Source organism: Saccostrea echinata, unplaced genomic scaffold, assembly GCF_033153115.1.
Source record: "Saccostrea echinata isolate AGI-Se365-2 ecotype Australia unplaced genomic scaffold, CSIRO_AGI_Sech_v1 ptg000016l, whole genome shotgun sequence".
NCBI classification, from domain to species: domain Eukaryota; kingdom Metazoa; phylum Mollusca; class Bivalvia; order Ostreida; family Ostreidae; genus Saccostrea; species Saccostrea echinata.
The window spans coordinates 5,498,877-5,521,729 of record NW_026889765.1 but is presented as its reverse complement, the minus strand read 5'-3'; the positions used below and the strand labels follow the sequence as shown (position 1 = coordinate 5,521,729).

At 32.1% G+C, this 22,853-nt stretch overlaps 1 protein-coding gene across 1 annotated transcript; it reads right to left on the bottom strand.

Annotated features, from left to right (window-relative positions):
- Positions 1–2,963: 2,963 nt before the first annotated feature.
- On the bottom strand, positions 2,964–22,102 carry LOC133188760 (interleukin-6 receptor subunit beta-like). Its single transcript, XM_061324248.1, has 18 exons — positions 22,090–22,102; positions 20,254–20,422; positions 19,732–19,995; positions 18,989–19,112; positions 18,560–18,741; positions 18,009–18,151; positions 13,427–13,571; positions 12,616–12,710; positions 11,828–12,029; positions 10,724–10,872; positions 10,361–10,538; positions 9,865–10,029; positions 9,548–9,706; positions 8,182–8,269; positions 7,944–8,019; positions 4,775–4,843; positions 4,472–4,616; positions 2,964–3,481 (listed from the first exon to the last, which is right to left on the bottom strand). Exons 2-18 carry the CDS (start codon positions 20,339–20,341, stop codon positions 3,168–3,170), a joined length of 2,586 nt encoding a protein of 861 aa, XP_061180232.1. The 5' UTR covers positions 20,342–20,422; positions 22,090–22,102; the 3' UTR covers positions 2,964–3,167.
- Positions 22,103–22,853: the final 751 nt, after the last annotated feature.

The window sequence follows — 22,853 nt, the reverse complement described above, 5'->3', positions numbered from 1 at the left end:
GAATATGAAATTTAATATCTTTTCCTTCTATTTATGTTTTTCTTATCTTAAGTATCAAAGTCTTTTATTATTGGGATGAGGGTTGGAACTGGTTGTCCAGTGGTTTCAGCTGTACTATCTCCCCTTTCATCTACTATATTACAGAAAAATTGATTTTTTAACCCTTTTTAATTACGAATAACAAAAAGGGAATAAAAATGAGTTTATTAATATAAAAAATAATAAAACTAAAGTTGAAAAAATGAGTTTTTACAAGGTGAATTCTAGTTCTTTAATTTCTTGTTAAGAAAACTAGTACTTTAAAAAAAAAAAGTTAAATATATGACGGCAACTAGGTTTGACTTTTAATATTGAGTTTTACGTCATCTTCCGTGTCATGAGGTAGGTGAACGGAGATTAAATACACTTTTACAAGATGATTTATTAATCTGTGTGAATTTAATTGAGCAATAATCATTATGAGTGTTTTCTGGCTTATAAGTGAATACATGTGCAGCTATTAATGCATGCTTACCTACAAGTTTTATATCAGCCATGCTGAAGCGAAAGCATCTAAATCTTTAATGCGCGTGATTCATAATTTTGTTTGTCGGATGATGATTAATGATGATTTTCAAAATATTTTCTTGAATACAAACAGAAAGATCAATTCTTCATGACCAGTGTAATCGATTAGTTTTTGTGCTTTGATGTAAAGAAAATGACACAAAATATATATGAAACTGACCATGTAGACGGCCTTTAACTGATGGCTTCACTGTATCTAGATGTATAAAAAAATTTAAAGTACGCCTGTCCTCTCTCTTTTGGCATGTTATCTTTTTCCTACTTAAAATTTGCTTTTCTTGCCGCTTTTTATTCCACACTCCACATGGCTCTTGTGCTATTAATAGTGCTTCACGACTTTTAATATAAAAGGGATAACTCTAGAATTTGATTCTTACTGAGTAAAATGTATAAAAACAAAATACCAAATAACGAGGCAGGGCACTTTATGAGGGGCGGGCAAGGATGACAATCAAGATGTTAATTTTATCTGGCCATAATTGTATTCATGAAAACGTTTAGAATAAAATTAATTAAAAGATTACAGCCTATATTGCATATTGCATCAAAAAAAAAAACTCTGTTTCTCACATCGGACAACCCTGGCTAACATTGGGGATAATGTGAAAATATTTTTTCTTGAGATATTTTGTTTCTCTTGACATCAATATCATATTCCTTTCAAAAAAAGATAGTTTTTGCTAAAAAAAAAAAAAAAAAAAAAAAAAAAAAAAAAAAAAAAAAAAAGGAATGACACTTTGTGTAGGGGTGATTAGACCGAAGAAAGTAAAAAAAAAAAAAGAACATACGATCCAAACGACATACACTAGTAGAAGTAAAATACTCCGTGATAAAAACAATAAATTTTGCAATTATACAGATAAATGGCGAAATACAAAAGTTGCAGTTATAGTAAGGACGAGTGTATCTGTTACAAGACAGTTTTAAATGGAATTTATGGATCATTGCAATTTAGTAGATTATCTGTATGTATAAGTATGTATATATAAGTTTCAAATACTTGTTTCTGGAATGTATGGAGACCACGAACAATATTCAAGCTCAAAAGTCCATTAAACAATACAAAATAGGAGCAGAGCAAACACGGACCTCCAAACATTAGAGGTAGGATCAGGTGCCATGGAGTAGTGAGCATCCCCTGCCGACCGGTAACACCCGCCTTGTGCTCCTTGTCATGATCGGAGAATAACGGAAAAATCCGTCGACAATTCAGTGTGTAAATAATGGCCTAACAATTAGTATGAAAAACGTCAGGCAGCATTTGACTCAATGATAAATTGTATTTGCTGACAAGGTCATTGTATCGACCATAGAACTTACGAAATGATGACTTTAAACGAGACAGCTGGATCATACACGTTGTTGGTAGAAGCACTAAAACTACTCTGACAAGACACTGGACAAATTGTGGGAGCCAGCATGTACAATGTAATGAAAGGTACTTGGATACTGGGAACATTACAAGAGGCCTATAGGCCACAACTCTCACCTGAGTATCTTTGCCCCTAGGCCTGCGGTTTTCACCAGACTTTGCCCCCTTGTAATACCTTTTGTGGCCCCACCCTAACCCCAGGGTCATGATTTTAACAATTTAGAAACTACACTACCCAATGATACATAAGTTTCAGCATTTCTAGCACATTGGTTCTTGAGAAGATTTTAAAAGATTTTTCCTAATGTATTTCAATGTAAAACTTGGATTCCATACTGTGGCCCCGCCCAACCCCCGAGGGTCATGATTTTAACAATTTAGAACTTAGACATCCCAAGGATGCTTCAACATTAGTTTCAGCTTTTTCTGGCCCAGTGGTTCTTGAGAAGAAGATTTAATAAGATTTTTTCTATATATTTCAATGTAAAACTTTGATTCCCTATTGTTGCCCCACCCTACCCCCGGGGGGGGGGGTCATGATTTTAACAATTTAAAATCTATACTACCCCCAAGATGCTTCCACATAAGTTTTTTTGGCCCAGAGGTTCTTGAGAAGAAGATTTAATAGGATTTTTTCTATATATTTCAATGTAAATCTTGGATTCCCTATTGTGGCCCCTTCTTACCCCCGGGGGTCATGATTTTAACAATTTAGAATTTACACTACTCCAAGATGCTTCTTCATAAGTTTCAGCTTTTCTGGCTCAGAGGTTCTTGGGAAGATTTTTTGATGGCCCCACCCTATTTTTGTCTTTTCTTGATTATCTCCCCTTGTACAGTGGGTTTGGCCCTTCATACAATTGCCCCAGTGGTTCTTGAGGAGAAGTTGAAAATGTGAAAAGTTTACAGACGGACGGACGGAGGGACAGACGGGCGGACGACGTACATGGGGTGATCAGAAAAGCTCACTTGGCTTTCAGCTCAGGTGAGCTAAAAATGAAAATTGTCAACTTCATCACTGATAATATAAAATCCAACATTTTTCTCATCTTTTTTAATCTCTGTGTGTATTTTCGGGTTGAATCGTCTAAAGTAAGAAAAATACATCTGTATTTTTCTTGGGAACATTTTATATGGTCATTCGAGGAAAACCTCTTTTTGTATAATCAGTCTGAGATTGTCATTTTATGTTGGATCTGTGTTCAACATATACCCATCCTCCATAAAATTAACTGTGAATCTCGGTATCCCTGTTTCCTGTAAGACTTATAACTGAAAAATGTTCGTCCTTTACATCCGTTGTGCTATTAGTCACATAATCAAGATTTTTAGGGCATTTTAATTCCTCTTCTTGGTTTCTCATATAACCATGTCTGTAGTTGTATTTTTCCATCCGTTCCTCATGTTCATCAAAAAATTTGTCGTATTCCATGATTTCTTTGACCGGAGGAATGTACCCCAATGTATCACTGCTTGAAGATCTTAACTCGTCCCCTGAATCTAATACTTTCTCTGATTGGCAGACTACTTGCTTGTGATCTACTAAAAGAAAATTAAGAAAGATTTAAAACATCTTTACCCTGTCGGAACAGTTACACACATACACACCACAAAATATTTATAGTTATGTATACATTTATATGAATTTCCGCAAGGTTGTCATTTGTAATTCCTTTATCAACGGTTTGTGAATCAGGGAATGCCCTTAATAATTATATGAAAAGATATTAGAAAATTTATTGGAACCTGGAAATATTTCAGTTAGAATGTACTAGATGAATGCATTATACAGAACCCACTATAGATAAACTACAGCTCCATGATAACAGAGAAAAAAAAATAAATTAAATTTGGAACAATAATGAATAAAAGCAAGTTGATATTTCGTCCAGGTAGCCACATAAACACCTACAAGGCTTTATATCCTACACGTCTATAAATTTCATTACCCTGTATTATATCTAATTCAGCTCTGTACAATGAAAAATAAAAGATGACGATTCGTTATCAAGCTCAAAAGCCCATTGAAAAATACAAATCGGGATCATGCAGAGTAAACACGGATCTATGAAAACATCAGAGGTGGGATAAGGTGTCATGGAGGAGTAAGCAAACCCCGTCAACCAACCACACTCGCTGTGTGATCCTTCTCATGATCCGCTAAACGGAAAAATCCCATGGCAATTCAGTGTGAAAATAATTGCCTACATGCATGTATTAAAACGACAATCAACATTCGACTTCACGATAGATTGTATTTGCTAACAAGGTCATTGTGTGTAAGTTGGATTACCACTCGCAAATTAAATTTAAGTTCCTCTTTAATAACAATAATAATAAACCTTAGAAAAAATGTCAACTTTGTTACCTTCTTTGTCAGCTGGGATTAGTAAATATTGATAGTGTAGCCTATCTACATATACATGCAATTCTTTTTTTTTTCTCTTCTGAATTATTCAAGACAGAAGGATACATGGTTTTTTATGTTTTAGATACTAGTAATAATTTCAAAATTGAACTGATTCATATTACCACATAACAGAAGTTTTTGATCTTTCATTAACAAATCATCAAGTGGAAAATTTGAATCACGTAATGTTGATGAAATGCTGCTGTGCCCGCTATCTTCGCTGAGTTGTCTGGAAAAAGGCGTGTCCTTCACATCACGATCGGATTTCTTAAATACATAAAGATAATAATCTCTATAACATTATAAATCGCTTCGTAAACAATAATTGCATTAAATATAACGAAAAAGTTGTAATACCTAATAAGTAATTTATATTAATTATAATCCAATAATTATTACATTTATATTGTCAAAACAAATCTAACCTCTGCTTGTATAAAGGAGATGTATTCCTCTGCTTCACTCGGCTCAATATAACGACTGTTTTCTTGATTCTGAAATGATCATAATTTTCGGGGAAAAAATCAAGATATTTTAATCTAAATTAATTAATTAAGGTTTAATAGAGTTTCAAAAAAGAACACTTTAAAAGAATAAGGTTGCAGAAATATTAAAAGGGTCATAAAGAGCGAGTTGGTGCTATAGAGTTTTTTTTTTTTAGCATGCAGAGAAAACCTTTACAAGTTCATATATGGATAGTGTACTGTTTTTATTTTTCTCTTTTTTTCTAATATTTAGAACCAGGATTAGTTTTAGTCTTTACAAAAAAGAGTTCCTTCCGGTTAATCACTCAAGGCTAAATACACATTGTCATTTGCAACTCATAGTTAGACCATTTTACCTCTAGCCAATCCATGAATAAAATGTAGAAACTTTTCAAAGATTTCATAATTATGCAGCTCTATATTGTTGACACATTTTGAGCTTTTCTAAAAGATTTTTTTGAAATTTTACTTTACTTTTCATCTTAATAGTATTTTACAACATGTTTACGCAGAAATCGTAAAAACATTCACTGATGTATACAAATTACATGTATGTAAATGAAATCCATGGGAGTGCAGTTACTTATATGTACATGTAGTCCAACTGTTTAGAAATTTGTGATATAAATTTAAACCATTGTCTTCAGAAGTTGAAAAGACTGTATTAAACTCAAATATACTTAAACGCAAAAGAAACGCAACGTCCTTTTTAAAGGGAGAATTTATATATAGGCATCTTCAACTTTGCGAAATCAGTATATAATTTAACGGTTGAATAATTTTCATAAAATTACCGAGTTAAGCTTGAGCCTACTTAACTGTAATCAAAAACTGCATGTTTAACAAAACATTCTGCATCAATTTGGGTTTTCAAGGGTTTGTACCTTACATTATAAGTACTGCAGCAATATTCCGAAAAAATTATCCTTTCTTTTCCTTAGGTATGCTAAGGCTTCCTCAAATGACTTAAGTACGCATTTCCATTGATCTAGCTGGAAATTCTCAAAAAAAAAAGGTGAAGGAGAGTTGCAGATGCAAATATTCACTACATTACGCCCCCCCCCCCCAAGGCTCTTAAATGATGAAATTCTAAGATATTTAATTAATAAAGAAGTATATACAGAGGAATTCATTGCAGCTCATTGCAGATCAGAATACTTTTTTCGAGTAACACAGAGTAAATAATTCTTGATCTCGAAGAAAGCATGCTACACTGAGGTATACACATGTAGCTTCGCTTGACTGCGTTTAACCCTCTTCCCCACAGTCACGCATTTTAACGCATATACCATTTCCTATTTCTAACGCAAAATCACGCATATACCGTTTCCCCGCATTCACGCATTTTCACGCACTTTCAAAAGTAAATTTAATCTTCAATTTAATGCCAATTCCCTTCTAATTTATGCTTGAAATCTCATAAAATAAGAAAAGTTATAATCTTATTAAAATATTATGTCATAATTATTTACGCTAAACTTTAGAGAAACTTGTACCTCGCTATAAAGTGCTTGCGGGGAAAAGGTAACGTCATATTTCTATGACGTGAACATTAAGTGTATGTAGAGTCACAGTTCAGTAAGTTGTAAAGTTGTACTTTTAGAGAGTGCAAGAATGTGCCAATCAAACGCGTCCCGAAATTCGTAGTTTCAATAATTTCCAGAAAAAAATAATTTTTTTTAATTATATTTCCGTGTGAAATGTTATAGCAACATTTAAGTCATGATATTATACATAAAATTTAAGAAAATATTAACTTGAAATCTGTGTCTTAGCCCCTTTAAGTTACATAGAGTGCTTTCTCTTTATCTTCTCTAATTCTATATCAAAATGAACATTCAATAAATACCATATTAACAGAATTTTAGCGAGGATTCAATTTTTTGCATTATTAGCCAGCAAGGATTTTGAGATCTGTAAAATTGAATATTGCTAACAATTTAAACCGTAAGAATTGTTATAGATATCTTTCTTGACATTATAAAATCGCTACAATTACATCTCGCTAAAAATATTTAACTTTTCTTGATAAATCGCTAAATTTGCATCTAGCTAAATATTCCACTCATGCGATATAGATAATTAAGTAAAACACACAACCCAAGCCGCCTATAAAAATAGTAATGAAAAAGACGGGTTAAAACTGTAAAAGCGTAGCGCCAGGTGGATTTGCACCAAGACTCTAAAAACAATCCTGCTTTTAATCTCAGCGGTGTAACATTCTGAGCTAGTCTAACTATATTATATGATTGTTTAAATACGAATTAGGTTGTCTAAAACAAGTTTCCTATTTTTTTTTTTGGGGGGGGGGTGTTCGACCCAAGGTAGGGGTGCCCAAAAAATCCCAATTTAGATTATTCCTTACACAGGAAGAAACTAGACCTTTCAGTTAAAACTGAAAGGCGGCTTTCAGTGATTTTTCAATGGCCATTCAGTCACTGAATGGCAGGTACATTTCAGCGACCTTTCAGCCACAATTCGTACCTTTCAGTCACCATTCAGTGGACGCATTTCAGTTATCTTTCAGTGACCTTTCCGTCGTCTTTCAGTCGCTTTTCAGTGACCTTTCCGTCGTCATTCAGTGACCTTTCCGTCGTCTTTCAGTGACCTTTCCGCCACAAACTATCATAATTCTGTTTTGGAATAGGTATGCTCTGAAGGACTTTAGGATCATAAATCATGCAAAAATGGGTACCTTAGCGGGGAAAATGTTATTTTAGCCAGCTTTGAGTGTAAATTTGCAAATAATAAATTCTAATTTCAAAATTCTAATTTGAAACATCTACACATATTAACAATTGAAAATAGGTAATGAACGACGATTTTGAAATGTAACCTTTTTTCAGGGACATATTGCTCTCTAATAGGTAAATGCTTTTAAAATTCAAATTAAAACAATTCTTTTAATTTTAAATATGCTGACAAATCAAAATGCGACAGGCAGACAAAGGAACACCTGTGAATATATTTTCATCCTCAAACCTTGAATTGATAAGGCAGAATTTTCACAGGCAATTGATATTTTATTATCTGACATTATTTTAACAATTCATGCCTCTAAAATTGAAACTTTTAAGCGAGCTCGTCAATTGTCACTCAAGTTACTTACAATTTGCTTGCAATCTTCAATTTGAATAGTTTGGATAGGAAATTCTTCTTGGAAACCTAGCTTTCTGATTGCTTGCCTGAAAGATAAAAGGGAAAGAGAAAGACTGTGGCATTAAAAGATTCATGCTTCTCAGCTTTACTGTATCAAATGTAAATGAAACTTACAATACTATCAAATATCTACAGACAAATTATTTTATAAGCTTTATGATGAATAAATCACGTTTCTTTTCACAAACCTGATAATGCATACAAGACCAAATATTGCAAGAATGAAAAGAAATCCACTCCCAGCAGCAATAAAAGAAATATCACGAACTGTCAAATCTGAAAGTATAAAACGAAATTTTCTTTGAACATATGTCACCGGTCTTTGATGACTTCCTATATGAGTGAAAAATTCTTGCAAGGGACCTAAAACAACAACCAATCAATCAACATTTATACCGTATCCTTAAATTTCATTATTTATGATTGTTTTATTTTTAAAAGATATACTGTTGTTGGAAATCTAAAAACAATGGACCTCTTGATGGATAAATTGATGAAACCAAAAATAAATTTCAATATAAAGATCTCTTAGACTTGAGGAGAGAGAGAACGTTAGCAACAAAGTTTAGGAGGGAATATTTAAGAAATTGTATCTATATAAGCTTGTCTTGTGTGTGTGTGTGGTTTAATATGAATTTATTTTTGCTTTAGGAATAAATGAAATTGAGTTTTTCTTAGAATTACAGTTTATTCTTCTCCGCTGATATGTATATGATTGTTCCCTGTCCCACAAAATATATTTGATTTATGATGATTGAAATGAAACCAAAACCTTCAGGATGAGGAGCATTTGAAAGAATTTCCCATATTGGCTAATATAAGTAAAAGGTGTGGTTCCGTTTCGTTAACTTTTTTGAGAAAACGTTCATTAATATCGATACATCAACTTATTTGAGTTCATAAACATATTTTGCTGGATTTTTATATAAACCAGACTACAAAATGAAGCTATACTGGTTTGTTCTCATAATAGGGCAAAGCGGCAAAAAAATGTAGACTTCAACAAATTTTTAACAAGTCTAATTGATATCAAACCAAACCTTAAGAATGAGTAGAATTTTAAAAAGATATTTTACAAATCAATGTATCTTTTTTATGTGTCGTGGCTATTTTGGTCACAAAAATTGTTACAAACCGAGAAACAGAGTTGTGTATCTTGGTGTAGGCCAATTTTATGTTGAATCGACATTCAAAATAGATACTTTTACAGAAATTTCTATTCCTACTCACTTTGGCAACCTTTCATTGAAAAAAAAATTGAAATACAAATTATAAAGCTTGGTATGATAACTATCTATTTCTGTTGATTAAGGGGTAAAAATGATAATGAATAGCATTTGAAAAGTATTTCAAAGATTATTCTATTTTTAGTAACCCGAATAAAACCGTATCGACAAAATATTATTTGGGCTTATTTTGCTGTTTAAATAGAGGAACTCGTAAGTTGTAAGAACATGTTTCCGATCCTATTGATTATTACAATAAAATATGTTTAAAATAAACAAAACAAAGGTCTGTGTATAAAGTTCTATAAATTCAAAAGATATTTCTTGCCATTATTCTTTGGAATTCCAATGATCATATCACTATATGAAATATTCTTTCTTAAAGATACTGCAGCAACCCATATGCCGTATTTCTTTTCATCCTCAAGATCATGGATTGTGTACCGTGTCATGCCGTCGGCAGATAGACTGACCTCAGCTTTGTTCCCTGAAAAAGAATTGCAATGTTTTGAATTTTACATTTGTTCAAAAATTGATTGATTGGTCATTTCTTCTGTAAAAATTTATACTGCATAAAAAAACATTCAAACTTATTAAAACAGCAGTTCAGCTTTTACACCTTGAATTAACAATATTTTTTTTCACCTTTACAATGATCATGGTTGTTCAACCGACAATATTGTATTCTGTATGACTTAACGTAAGCATTTTTTGCGCTTGTCCTATCGCATTTGACACGAGACCATGACACAGCAAGACTGTCATCTGGAGGAAGCGGAAGTAGTCTAATATCTGATGGCTTCGGCATCACTGCAATTAATTAAAAGGATAAATATGCAGTTGATTTCTGCTTCCCAATATGTAAGTGCAAAATGCCTGATACTTAATTTTTTTATGGTTATTGGTTGTTGCAAAGAATTTCATAAAATATACTCAATAAAAAATACATGAGATTTTCAAATTAAGACATGATCAGAAACTTTGAATTTAGCGCAAACCAAGTAAAAAATAAGGTTTTATATTTGCCATTTCTTCATGAAGTACAAAGTTTAATGAGAAAAGTATAAACTGATATGGAGCAAATATTGAAGCAAACGCAATATTTTTAAATACGTTCTCAGATACATGTAGTTTTTTTTACCCGTGTCTTTAGTGTATCTGCATGTTTCCTGCCATCGAATACCACTACTTAAATTTTCTCCATTCAACAGGGCAACACCAAAAATGATTTCACCAAACGAATCATTTATGTCTTTTTTGGAAACCAGCACGTGATTTCCGGTAAGACTGGTGTCTTTTGGTAGTACGTTTATTTCACCCTTAAAATTGCAATGAAATAGAACGAATTTAAAATGTTAATACTTATCAAATGTGTACAAATGCTAAAGATAATATTTTGTGTAGGAAGAAATACTTTCTCTCAACTCTTCAGAGGATTTTTTTTTTTTAAATTAATCAAGCTGGTACATGTACTGAAAGATTGATATTTTTATATTATTCCTACCCGGCATTTTTGAACAGCAGCCTCCCCTTTGCACCAAATAACATGTATTTTTGAAACACTCTGAGATGCAAACGAAGATCCAAACCAAGTCAAACTCATTTTATCACCACCAGCTTGCTCCACTATCAACTTGTCTGGAGGGTTTAGTTCTAAATATTAATTCGTTAAAATTACCAAAAATTAGAAAAATAACGCAATATATTTAAATGGACAGTCAGGTAACACGATAAAAGCAGGATTGAAGAAATATTGAAATCAGGAGCTTGAGTTTAAATTTCCAGGGTTCTCCACAAGGAGTTTTACCATGGCAGCCGGTCATGCTTAAATTTATGTGCGCCAAGGTCAAACGAGCTGCACCATGGTTAAAATCGGCGGCCGCCATGATTAAATTTTTATAGCATTTCAGTATTGACACTATATCATTAATGACCTGAGTAGTTAATTGTGTTTATACCACGACTGGCAAGCACCTCGAGGGAAAGCAGACTGCTAAACAAACACGGTCGTTGATTGGCGAATAAATCGTGAAGCGTGACAATTGGGAATCAATCAGCGGATGATCAATATCTTGAGAGTTAAATTCGGAGAATTCCAATGTTCATTATATAATATAACAGATTAACAAAAGATAAAACAAAACAAAAAATACATATTTGAAATTCTTTTAATTAAAAATGCCCCTATAGTTTTAGTTCAATTTTGGTACATTTAGTACTCTTGTAAAGTAAGACATATAATCCTTTTCATTTTTTTATTTTTATTTATTTTATTTCCTTTTTGCTTTTATGCGTTTATAATTATTTTTTTTTGGGGGGGGGAGGGGTTATTTAATTTTTTTTTCAATGGTTAAGTTTTGTGAAATTAATCATTGATTAATGAAGCTTAGATAGTCTATTACGCATGCGTGCTTTTGATCACATTTAGTTTTCACGAAGTTTCCTCTATGATTAAATTTTTAAATGTGGAGAACCCTGAATTTCTTTATATACTTTCAATTGTGTATATTTTATTCCGTTGTAGAAATACTTCAATTACTACGAAATAGATCCTCTTGTATATTGATCAATATTATAGATGCTTCCTGTTTCATCCATATCATCTTACCCTTATTATCCCTTACAATGATAGATGAATGCGGCGAACAACCAGCAGAATTACAACCTGTAACACTAATATTATGACGACCTTTACATGGCACCAGCACGCTTCCGGAGAGATTTCTCGCTCCAAACGTATGGTTCTTCAATCCGTCAGAGCTAACGATATAATTGCGTATTGCGCCATTCTGATACATTTCTGGAATTTTCTACAACAAAGTATTGCTTACCGTTTTATTTGTTTCGGATCTTTATTTGCTTTATATATATATATATATATATATATATATATATATATATATATATATATATATATATATATATATATATATATATATATATATATATATATATATATATTTCTTTGTGTATATTTTTAGTTTTAATGACTCCAAGTCAATGAAAAATTACAGTTAGAGACTGTAAGTGACACAAGTATTGATACTCTAACTCACCAATTTCTTTTTCATTCAATAAAACAGATCAGAGGTAGGCAGTCTTCATTATTGCATTTATATCATAAATAAAATGTTTAATTACTTGTTTAATGTTTGAACAAAGTTAAAATTATCAACACTTTAACGAGATTGTTAATTGAAATCTTTCTTAAGCTAAGCAGAAGGTTTTGAATTTTCAAAGTAAATGGTCTTTCGAAAGATATTTCCCAAGCGACTTCACATTTTCATTTGAATTTTAGGTCATAAAAGCTTCAGTTCTTATAAAACTACACTTTTTTGTTGAAAACTATCATAGATAATATTGCAATGCAGGAAGATTTGTAGTATAACACGATACCTTCCAATATATCATTACTGAGCGATATTTCAAGGGACTGTCACACTTTGCAGACAAATAACCACTGGATGAAAGCCCAGGTCCATTCGTGGGAGCTGTCATTAAAATAGGTTAAAATTTAACACTTAAGCAATATCAATTTGTTTATAAACTTTCAATTTATTTAAAAAAAAAGTTATTCAATTTTTTGTCATCTACAATAAGTAACGTCCATCAGTTTCTTTATTTTAACAGATTATCTTTGTTATATCAAGAGTTACAGAACTTCGAGGTATCTGATGCGTAAAAAGCTTCTCAACGAGTAAAATCAAGGAAAATGTGTAAATATTCTGATTCATCGATCAAAGTTAAAAACCCCTAACAAGAGATTTTTTTTTTTCAATTAGATACATATTACCTAATCAATTTAACATAGAGGCGTATGAGCAATTATGTTCATAAAAATCAATAACTATTTTTTGAAAAAAAAATGATCGAGAGATCCATTGAAATATTCTTTATCAATGGGTGTTTTAAAATACATATTAGGTTACTAAGCAAATCTACGAGCAATTGATATTTCAAAGACTTTCAAGAGGAAATAACTCTTATAATTAACAATGAATGATTATTTCAAAGAATTCTGTCCAAAATATTTCTCAGTTCAATTTGTTTATTCTTATCATTACAGCAACTCATTATAAAGGCATGAATTAAGTTAAATATGTACTGAAAATATCCCCCAAATGTACATTGAATACCTCAATTGATCCATAATTTACTAAGAAGGCAATTAGACAACTTGGTTTGCATAAATGTTTATCAGGTTTACCTGTCATACAAGTATTGAATTTAGCCGTTGTCAGATCACTAAAGTAGATACCCCCAGTCGGTTTTTGTTGTAGATCTAACTCATAGGCAGAATCAGGAATAAGGCCACAAATCATTGCTGTTTTGAACCTGTCTATCTCATTTACCTGTAGATAGTTCAAATTATTATCAATAATGTAATCGTGTTTAAACAATAACTAATACCTAATTTTACTTACAGCTTGGAATGAATTCATTCCTATACATGTAATTTCATGCATCACAAGGAGAGAAAACAGAATTATTGTTTGTTGCTATTGAAACTATTTAAGCAAGGGTTTCTTCATGTATACGGTACCAATTTTGATGCACCAGATGCGCATTTCGACAATTTATATCTTTTCACTATAGTGATGCTCATGCCGAAACATCGGAAATCCAAAATATTTAAATAAAATAGTCTGTAGAGCTGAAAAAAGTGCCAAAGATTGGAACCAAATACGTCGAAGGATCAGAGCTATACATAAGGGAGATAATCCTTAATTTTCAAATAAATTTCTAAATTCATCTTATTCAATGACAGCATAAGTAATTTCAAAAGAAAACGATTTTTATGTAGACACATTGTTAGTGCTTGTGTATACTTTTCTTAACTTTAAATCATATCCCATTTTTATTTTTTCCAGTCTCAATGATTTTGAAAATAAAATTGATTCCAATATCAAAGTGAATTATTCAAAAAATTCTTTTTGATCAAACGACAAGTTTAAAAAAAACTTTTACCATTGATGGGTATTTTGAAAAAAAAAAATTATAAAATTTCAAGACAGGGTATACAGAAACTTTCTTGAAATGTACCATTTATATCGTTTGTCAGTGCTGTCATCTAACAATTGGTCCTAACTAGTATCATTTGAAATTTAAAAACACCTATTGATTCCATTCAAAAAATTCAAAAATATATGAATTTGATAGCAATATTTGGCTTTACTATTAACTTTTTTATTTTAATGTAAAATTGATATTAGATGTAATACATGTATAAATGCATGGCTAAAAAATTGTTGAAGATCACATTTTGATAGATGGAATCAAAACCGAAAGAAAGCTTTTTAATTTACTGTTAATTTAAAGAAGAGGAAAATATTCTGATTAAAAATTTCATATTTAAAGCCATCATCTACCAATTAAGTGAAAAATTTCCAAGTTCCTCAGCAATTATTATCAATTATTCAATGAAGGTAAAAACGATTTCCACCTTTGAAATAAGAAATAAATTCAGTATCTATCTTAAATCTACATGTTCTGATCCTGAGTACATACTACTAAAACAAGAGGCCCATGGGCCACATCGCTCACCTGAGCACATTGGCTAGGCAAAAGCACAAAAGCACAAATCAGTTCAGTATTGAATAGGTTAAGGGGGGGGGGGGAAGGGGGGGGGATACCTGATGATGCTTCCATGTCAATATAACAAATGGCTTTGTTGTACTTGAGTAAATTTTGAAAAATTTTTCCCATATAATCCTTTGTAAAAATTTGATCCCCCATTGTGGCTCCTCCCTATCCCAGAGGTCAATATTTGAAAATTTGAATCTACACTACCTGAGGATGCTTCCATTTCAATATGACTAAACATAGCTTTTCTGTTCTTGAGAAGAAATATTTTTTCTGCATGTTCTTATGTAAAACTTTCAATCCCCCATTGGGCCCCACCCTACCCCAGGGGTCATCATTTGAACGAATTTGAATTTACACTATCTGAGGATGCTTCCATATCAAAATGACTAAACATGATTTTCAGTTCTTGAGAAGAGGATATTTTCCTATATGTTCCTATGTAAAATTTTCGACCCCCCATTGTGGCCCATCCCTATCCCCGGGGGGTCATCATTTTAACAAACTTGAATTTACACTACCTGAGGATGCTTCCATATCAAAATGACTAATCATGGCTTTACAGTTCTTCATCAGAAGATATTTACCTATATATTTCTATTTAAGACTTTGATCCTCCATTGTGGCCCCGCCCTACCCCAGGGGGTCATGATTTGAACAATCTTGAATTTACACAACCTGAGGATACTTCCAAATAAATATGATCAATCAGGGCTTTGCTGTTCCTGAGAAGAAGATTTTTAAAATTTTTCCTATATATTTCTATGTAAAACTTTGATCCTCCATTGTGGCCCCGCCCTACCCTCAGGGGTCATGATTTGAACAAATTTGAATTTTTACTACCTGAGGATGCTTCCATATAAATATGACTAATCATGGCTTTGCTGTTCTTGAGAAGAAGATTTTTTAAAGATTTTTCCTATACATTTCTATGTAAAACTTTGATCCTCCATTGTGGCCCTGCCCTACCCTCGGGGGTCATGATTTGAACAAACTTGAATCTTCACTGCTTGAGGATGCTTCCATATAAATATGACTCATCATGGCTTTGCTGTTCTTGAGAAGAAGATTTTTAAAGGTTTTTCCTATTTATTTCTATGTAAAACTTTGATCCTCAATTGTGGCCCCGCCCTACCCCCGGGTGTCATGATTTGAACAAACTTGAATCTACACTACCTGAGGATGCTTTCATATAAATATGACCAATTAGGGCTTTGCTGTTCTTGAGAAGAAGATTTTTAAAGATTTTTCCTATATATTTCTATGTAAAACTTTGATCCTCCATTGTGGCCCCGCCCTACCCCCGGGGGTCATGATTTGAACAAATTTGAATTTTTACTACCTGAGCATGCTTCTATATAAATATGACTCATCATGGCTTTGCTGTTCTTGAGAAGAAGATTTTTAAAGGTTTTTCCTATATATTTCTATGTAAAACTTTGATCCTCCATTGTGGCCCCACCCTACCCCCGGGGGTCATGATTTGAACAAACTTGAATCTACACTACCTGAGAATGCTTCCACATGAGTTTCATCTTCCCTGGCTCTGTTGTTCTTGACAAGAAGATTTTTAAAAGATGCTATTAATTTTTCACTAATTCTTTATTATCTCCCCTTGAAAGAGGGCATGGCCCTTCATTTGAACAAACCTGAATCCCCTTCACCCAAGGATACTTTGTGGCAAGTTTGGTTGAAATCGGCTCAGTGGTTCTTGAGAAGAAGATGAAAATGTGAAAAGTTTACGACAACAACGACGCCGACGACGCCGACGCCGACAGACAACGGACAAATTTTGATCAGAAAAGCTCACTTGAGCCTTTGGCTCAGGTGAGCTAAAAACTACATAACCAAACATGCTTTTGTGAACTAATAAAATACACATTTTGAGAATAAATACATTGTTACTTAAAAACGGAGCAAACAAAGATATGGAAATAAATGTATATTTACTCAACAAACTAGAAATATGATGAATTTTACAATTTCATTTTGGTGTTTTATATTAACGAATAATAAATTACCATATATATATTTCACTTGATCCCTCATCCACCAATAACAACCTTAATTTCACTAGGTTTGTTGTGAATTAGGTTTTAATGAAACGTTTATTGAGGTTTTTTTAGCCATTGGCATGTTAGTTATTTTTCAAACTCCTCATTTTTCAAAATGCTTAAACATTTAAAATTGAGTTTTAATCGGGATAATTTTCCAATCTCTCGAAAGTAGAAAATGCGTTGCTTTTGATAATTTTCTTGCGCTCTTCAGGAAATGCTAAAAGATGTTAGTACTATGTGTGCTTGTTTAGTATTTCAAGCAAAAAAAGTCTATTTAGTTTGTATATCAATGTTGCCCTGTAACCGTCCTGATTCAAACCCAAATAAAGACACTAAGGGAAGATCGGACCTTTCTCAACAACTTATAAAAATATGTGGAAGGATTTCTAGCAAGATGGATGCTCATTTTCAAAAAGAAAAAAAAGGTTTTCTTTAAAACAGTTAAACACAACATGCCTTATTGCAATAAGACTGTAATTCATGAAAAAAGAAGCAAACCAGTACTACAAAGAACATTTTTTTAAAAATGCAAAATTTTTCTTTTCTTGTGCCTGATATATACACATTTAAGTTTTTATAGGAAATTAAAGAGAAATAAGCAGATACAAATATTTTTTCCAGCGCGGATTTAATGTCCTCCCATTAATATTTCCTAAATAGCCCTGGTTATTATGAAACATTTTTCATCTGATTCCTATGTACATGTAGTTATGTCTGATAAAATGTCATTTGAACCCTGAGCCCTCACAAAATAAACATTATATAGATTGTATAGAACATGAATTAGGTTTTTGTTTTTGTATTTGTTTAACGTCCCTCTCGAGAACTTTTCACTCATATGGTGGAGAGCTGCAAATTTTTGTCCTATACTCGGCACTTACGGCCATTGAGCAGTGAGGGATCTTTTTCGTGCCAGCACCTACTGCGACACGGGACCTCGGTTTATACGGTCTCATCCGAAGGACCGGTCTCCACGTCCCACAGTGGGATTCGAACCCACGACGTAAGGATCAACTCCTTACTTCGCTACTCAAGAGCAGACGCTCTAACCACTGCGCCACGCGGGTGACACATGATAAGGTAGTATATCTTTAATAACAAATAGTACAATCTATATTTTGTATATTAACAAATAAAAAGTAAACTTGCCCCTGGAGTGGCATTCCACTTAGAGTTGAGATAAATCTTTGTTTCAGTAACTATGAATCTTTCTCCGGTGCTCCAGGTAAGATTGACACAGGTGCAGGAAGACGTTACTCTAGAGGTAACGTCTGTTGGTGGGCTAAGTCGCACTTAAGAAAGTAAAATTATATAATTATGTTTATACTAAATTCAATTTTGTCTCTCGAAAAAGGTTTTAACGACTCGATTCTGTTTGTTCTTGAGACAAATGAATATAAAACAAGTTTGAAATTGACAATGGAAATCCTTAAAGACTTTTTTTAAAAAAAAAACGTTCTTTTTTTTTTGTTTGTTTGTTTGTTTTGTTTTGTTTTGTTTTTTTGTTTGTTTTTTTTACGTATGTATATTGCAATATCTACGATTATTCTCCTTGCGCTCAACCAAAAGTCAAATTTTGTAACAAGTGAAAATTTAACAAGTATACAATTATCCTGGGCTTAACCTAGTACTAATGAGAACAATTGTCATTTATTTATCGTCAAATTTGTACAATAAAGCTGTTCGTCTCATATACTTACGTATTTTTTGATTACGGAAGTCATAGAAAAATGACTTTGTGAACTTGAATTCCGTGTTAGTGATTGTCAAATTGATAAATATTGTAATGGCATATATGTCCCCGTCACCTTGACTCCAAGTGCAGCTCTCTTGTGGCAATTTTTCAGGGCAGTCTATGAAATGGACACCGTAATCAAAGGACCTATGAAATTTAAACATCTTTATTAAATCTGAAGTGATTACTGTAAAGTAGAATTTGAAGAAGAGAGTGGAGAAAGACATGTTTCTTTAAAATAAATTAATTTCAAGCTACATTAGTAAAAATAATTTTAAGATTCTTAAGATTTTACTTTTGATAGAAATATACCTATTATACAAAACAACATTTGAAAACATATACTGGATATAAGTTCCTAGAAAAGAATGATTGATGTGACTAAGAAACTTACACAGAGGCCATGATACTCAAATATTCTTCATGATTGTATGTCCCTAATTTCCACCTGCACTGCAGTTCGTCTTTGTCTTTATCTACCATGCAGGTAAAGTTAGTTACGTTACGTATAGCTTCATCTATATTGAAAAAAATAAATACGTGTTTTTTTTCCTCATTTATTCTCTTTTAACTTAACGACATAAAAATAATCTTTGCAGATTCTACAAAACATTTGTAGTAAATTTCAAACATGCAATAATGATAATTTTGGAAATTACTTGAGTTGATAGCATTTATCTACAATGCTGAAACTTCCATTCCATGATACACGTAGGTACAAGTGTAGAAGATTTACAGTAAATAAAGACCCTTCATTATACAATAGGTAGTTTATTAAATATGTAAACACACGTCATTTCCTGTTTACTTGAAAAATGGATGTATGTAAGATCTAGTAAGGATTTGAAGAATTTGAAATATCTCCAGAGATATCATACTAGAAACCTACAGGAAGAAGAAACCCATTCACAACAATACGTACACTTTCGAGTGACATGAATTTGAAAAAAAAATTACATGTGTCTGAATCCCCATAGTATGCACTCAAATTAAACTCGATGCGTAGATTTTCATGTTATATTAGCATATTATTGATTACCACAAACTGCAACCATCTTCTAGGCTTCTAGCTTAAGTTTAATGAAAATATCTTTTATCTTGCAATTCTGTTGATATTTTAATTTATTTACCACTTACACTCTACAACAACGTTTGTGCGTGGAGTCCTTGACATTTGCTTTTCACTAGTACTTCTACAAAGGTAAGTGCCCTCTTCCGATACGTTGGTGACATATTTTCTCAACTGAAGTGTATTGTTGCCTATAATGAGCGTATTTTTGAGTGGGGCTTTTCCTTCAGGTGTTTCCCAATACAATGATGAAATATTCATTCCAGCATTAATGGTGCAGTTCAATTCCAATGTTCCATTCAAAACAATTTTGCTTGTAGATGGAGTTATGTCTTGAAAAGGAGATGAAGGATATTAAATTAAACCAAAGTAATTATCATTTTTCCTTTAAAGTTTTTAATTAAGAGAATATAAACGAGTGTAAAATAACATTTCCAGAAATATTAAAATCTGAATTTAAAGAAAATAAAACTATTCAAAGGAAATTACAAAAAAAAAGTTATAAATAGTTTTATTTATTTTATTAATTAAATGATCTATTTATCTTATCATTGAAAAAGAAATACACTCATAATAAAATTGGTACCTACCTCCAAAAAATTCTGAGATTAGAGTCTCTTGAAATATAGTAGGGCCAAATAACCCTACAGTTATGTAGATCATATACCAGTTCATCATTTTCGCTTTTAAGCTTTCGCTAAAATGTTTGCTCTTTAACCGTCATTACCACTGCAACCAGATACAGCTAATTTCATCTAACTGAAAATTAATATCGTTGAACACCATTGTAACAAACTCCTGGGTGCTAATAAGTGTTTTATGCTATAGTCTTTGCTATTCATTACATCCGTATATTAATGTTAAATTTTGTAAAGCGAATTCGTAATATAAGAGTGTTGTCCATGTAGATCACCATTTTGAAAATTTTATTTTTAATAAAAACTATGTTACATGTATTATTGTTCATATATGTTTTTAATCATTTTTTTTATTGTGAAAATTTAAATAGAAACTCAAACTGATAAATTGAATATTTAAGACTTTGATGAGGATGGATCTGGACCCGTAGCATTTAAAATCGCCAAAGGTTCGATTTGTTAACTTCAATATACTTTCCTCTGTAAAGCATAAGATATTGCGCTTAAATTCCTTTAAAAGGTGCACTATGGCATAAGTAAGTAGTCCTACCTCATAAAAGAAAAATCAAAATTTTTAAACATTCAAACATGTCTCTGAAATTCATTCAAGAACCATTAATTATGCCAAGCTGATTGTTTAAAAATGTTTCAAATTAAATGCTTAGAGTAGCCTTAATAACGTTTTGTATGAGCATGGTTTCCTTCTAATTGTTTAAAGTCAGCATTTCTTTACTTTTATGGTCGTCAGACCTTGTTAGCAAATATAACCTATCATTGGATCTTATTTTGGCTGACGTGTTTCATACCAATTGTAAAGCCTTTTTTTAATACTGAATTTGACTACGGAATGTTCCGTCTATTTGATCAATACATAGGGATCCCGGCGGGTATGACTAGTTAGCAGGAGATGCTTACTCCTCCTAGGCACCTGATCCCACCTCTAGAATTTCCAGGTTTCTGTCTTTTAGACCTATTTACAGAATGGCATTGTTTATAGAATTTTTTTTTAGGTCTATCACTGTTCGTTATCTTCATCTTGTCATTCCTTCTGATAACTATTATAAATATTCATTGAAGTATTCAATATAAATTTTTAGATAGAATGACATTTCTAATAGCTGAACCCAGAGACACTGTTCATTTTATATAACAAATCAGAAAATAGTATGAAAAATGGAAAGTCCTTAATAGTTTGTCATATTAACGTTGTACATTTGTTCTTTGGTACTTTTGCTCTTTCAAATATTTTTCCCGGCAAAATAAACTCTTGAGACACATGAATTTATCAACTGGAAATGAATAATTTTATGCTACTTGCATTTAAGATTTGCTCACAGAATTGAAAAAAAGAACTTTTCATTTTGGATTGATTGATTGTTGATTGTTCAACGCCGAGTCGGCAGTATTTTAGCCATGTTTCGGCGGATTTTTCATTTTGGAAAACGACAGTATAATATACGTATAATACACTCTCAGTCAAAGAATAATACACATAAATTAGTAAATAGATTTTTAAATAATAGAAAATCAGATTTTCCATCCAAAGCTAATTGGAAGCTGAGGAAGTCTGATAAAAAAAATAGATACAGATTCAAATAACTGTTAACGTATTCTTTCCTGATAGGTTTACCATTCCCCTACTCATCAGCTATGATACAGACTTTACCAATTAAGTAATTAACTTATTTGAACAAATTTCCATTTTGCACACATTTTTTTTTCTTTACCCGAATTTCAAATGTGTGCAAAACGGGAAAAAACTATTTTGCCCTTTACATAACTTCTTACCATGATGTGAGAAAACTTCACCGTGTCAACTCCTATCGTGACAGGAACCTCGGATTTTAAGGTCTCATCCGAAAGACCCGTGACTTTCACTTCACCGGAAGTTCGGCAAAGGAACAGTGTATACTAATGTAAAATGTCTGAGGTTTGACGCGGCTCCTGGAAGGAGAACCAAATCCGGGACATCCCGATAAGAAAGTGAGCGCCCTACCACTAGGCGACCGCGACAAATCCTCACTTTTTGATGAAATTTTGATTGGCAATGAAAAATGTGCATAGAGTTATTATTTCTAATCAAATAAGGACGCTCTCTATTTTAGTGAAGGAGCTGTGGAAATGGCATTATACTTTCCACAAAACAATCATAAGTCGGATACATAATAAAAAATAAAATAAAATGCATATGCTCGGGAAAAATCATGATTTTGTCCAATTTGAACTACCAATTTAATTGCACTTTCCTTAGATTGAGTTGAACGCATTACTTTTTTTTTATTTTTTATTTTTTTTTTTATTTTATTTATTATTATTATTTTTTTATTTTTTATTTTTATTTTTATTTTCTTTTTTTTTTTTTAAAAAAATTCGGTAACTGCTTTTACATGCTCTAGGAATTTTATTCTGTGACCTGGTTCATCAATCTTATTGAACAGTAATATTAGGTTTAGTCTAAAAATATAGGATTTGTGGCCTGTTAATATTGTTGGTACATGAAAAAATGATGTTCCAAAATCATTTGAATTGTAATATATAAATCATATAAATTG

Excerpts from the sequence above, each read along its gene's own strand:
- LOC133188760 (XM_061324248.1), bottom strand. The coding sequence starts at position 20,341 with ATGATGAACTGGTATATGATCTACATAACTGTAGGGTTATTTGGCCCT. Across the intron at positions 10,539-10,723 it reads CTGCTGTTCAAAAATGCCGG|GGTGAAATAAACGTACTACC; the intron begins GTAGGAATAATA and ends TGCAATTTTAAG. Across the intron at positions 4,844-7,943 it reads TTGAAGATTGCAAGCAAATT|AATCAAGAAAACAGTCGTTA; the intron begins GTAAGTAACTTG and ends TGATCATTTCAG.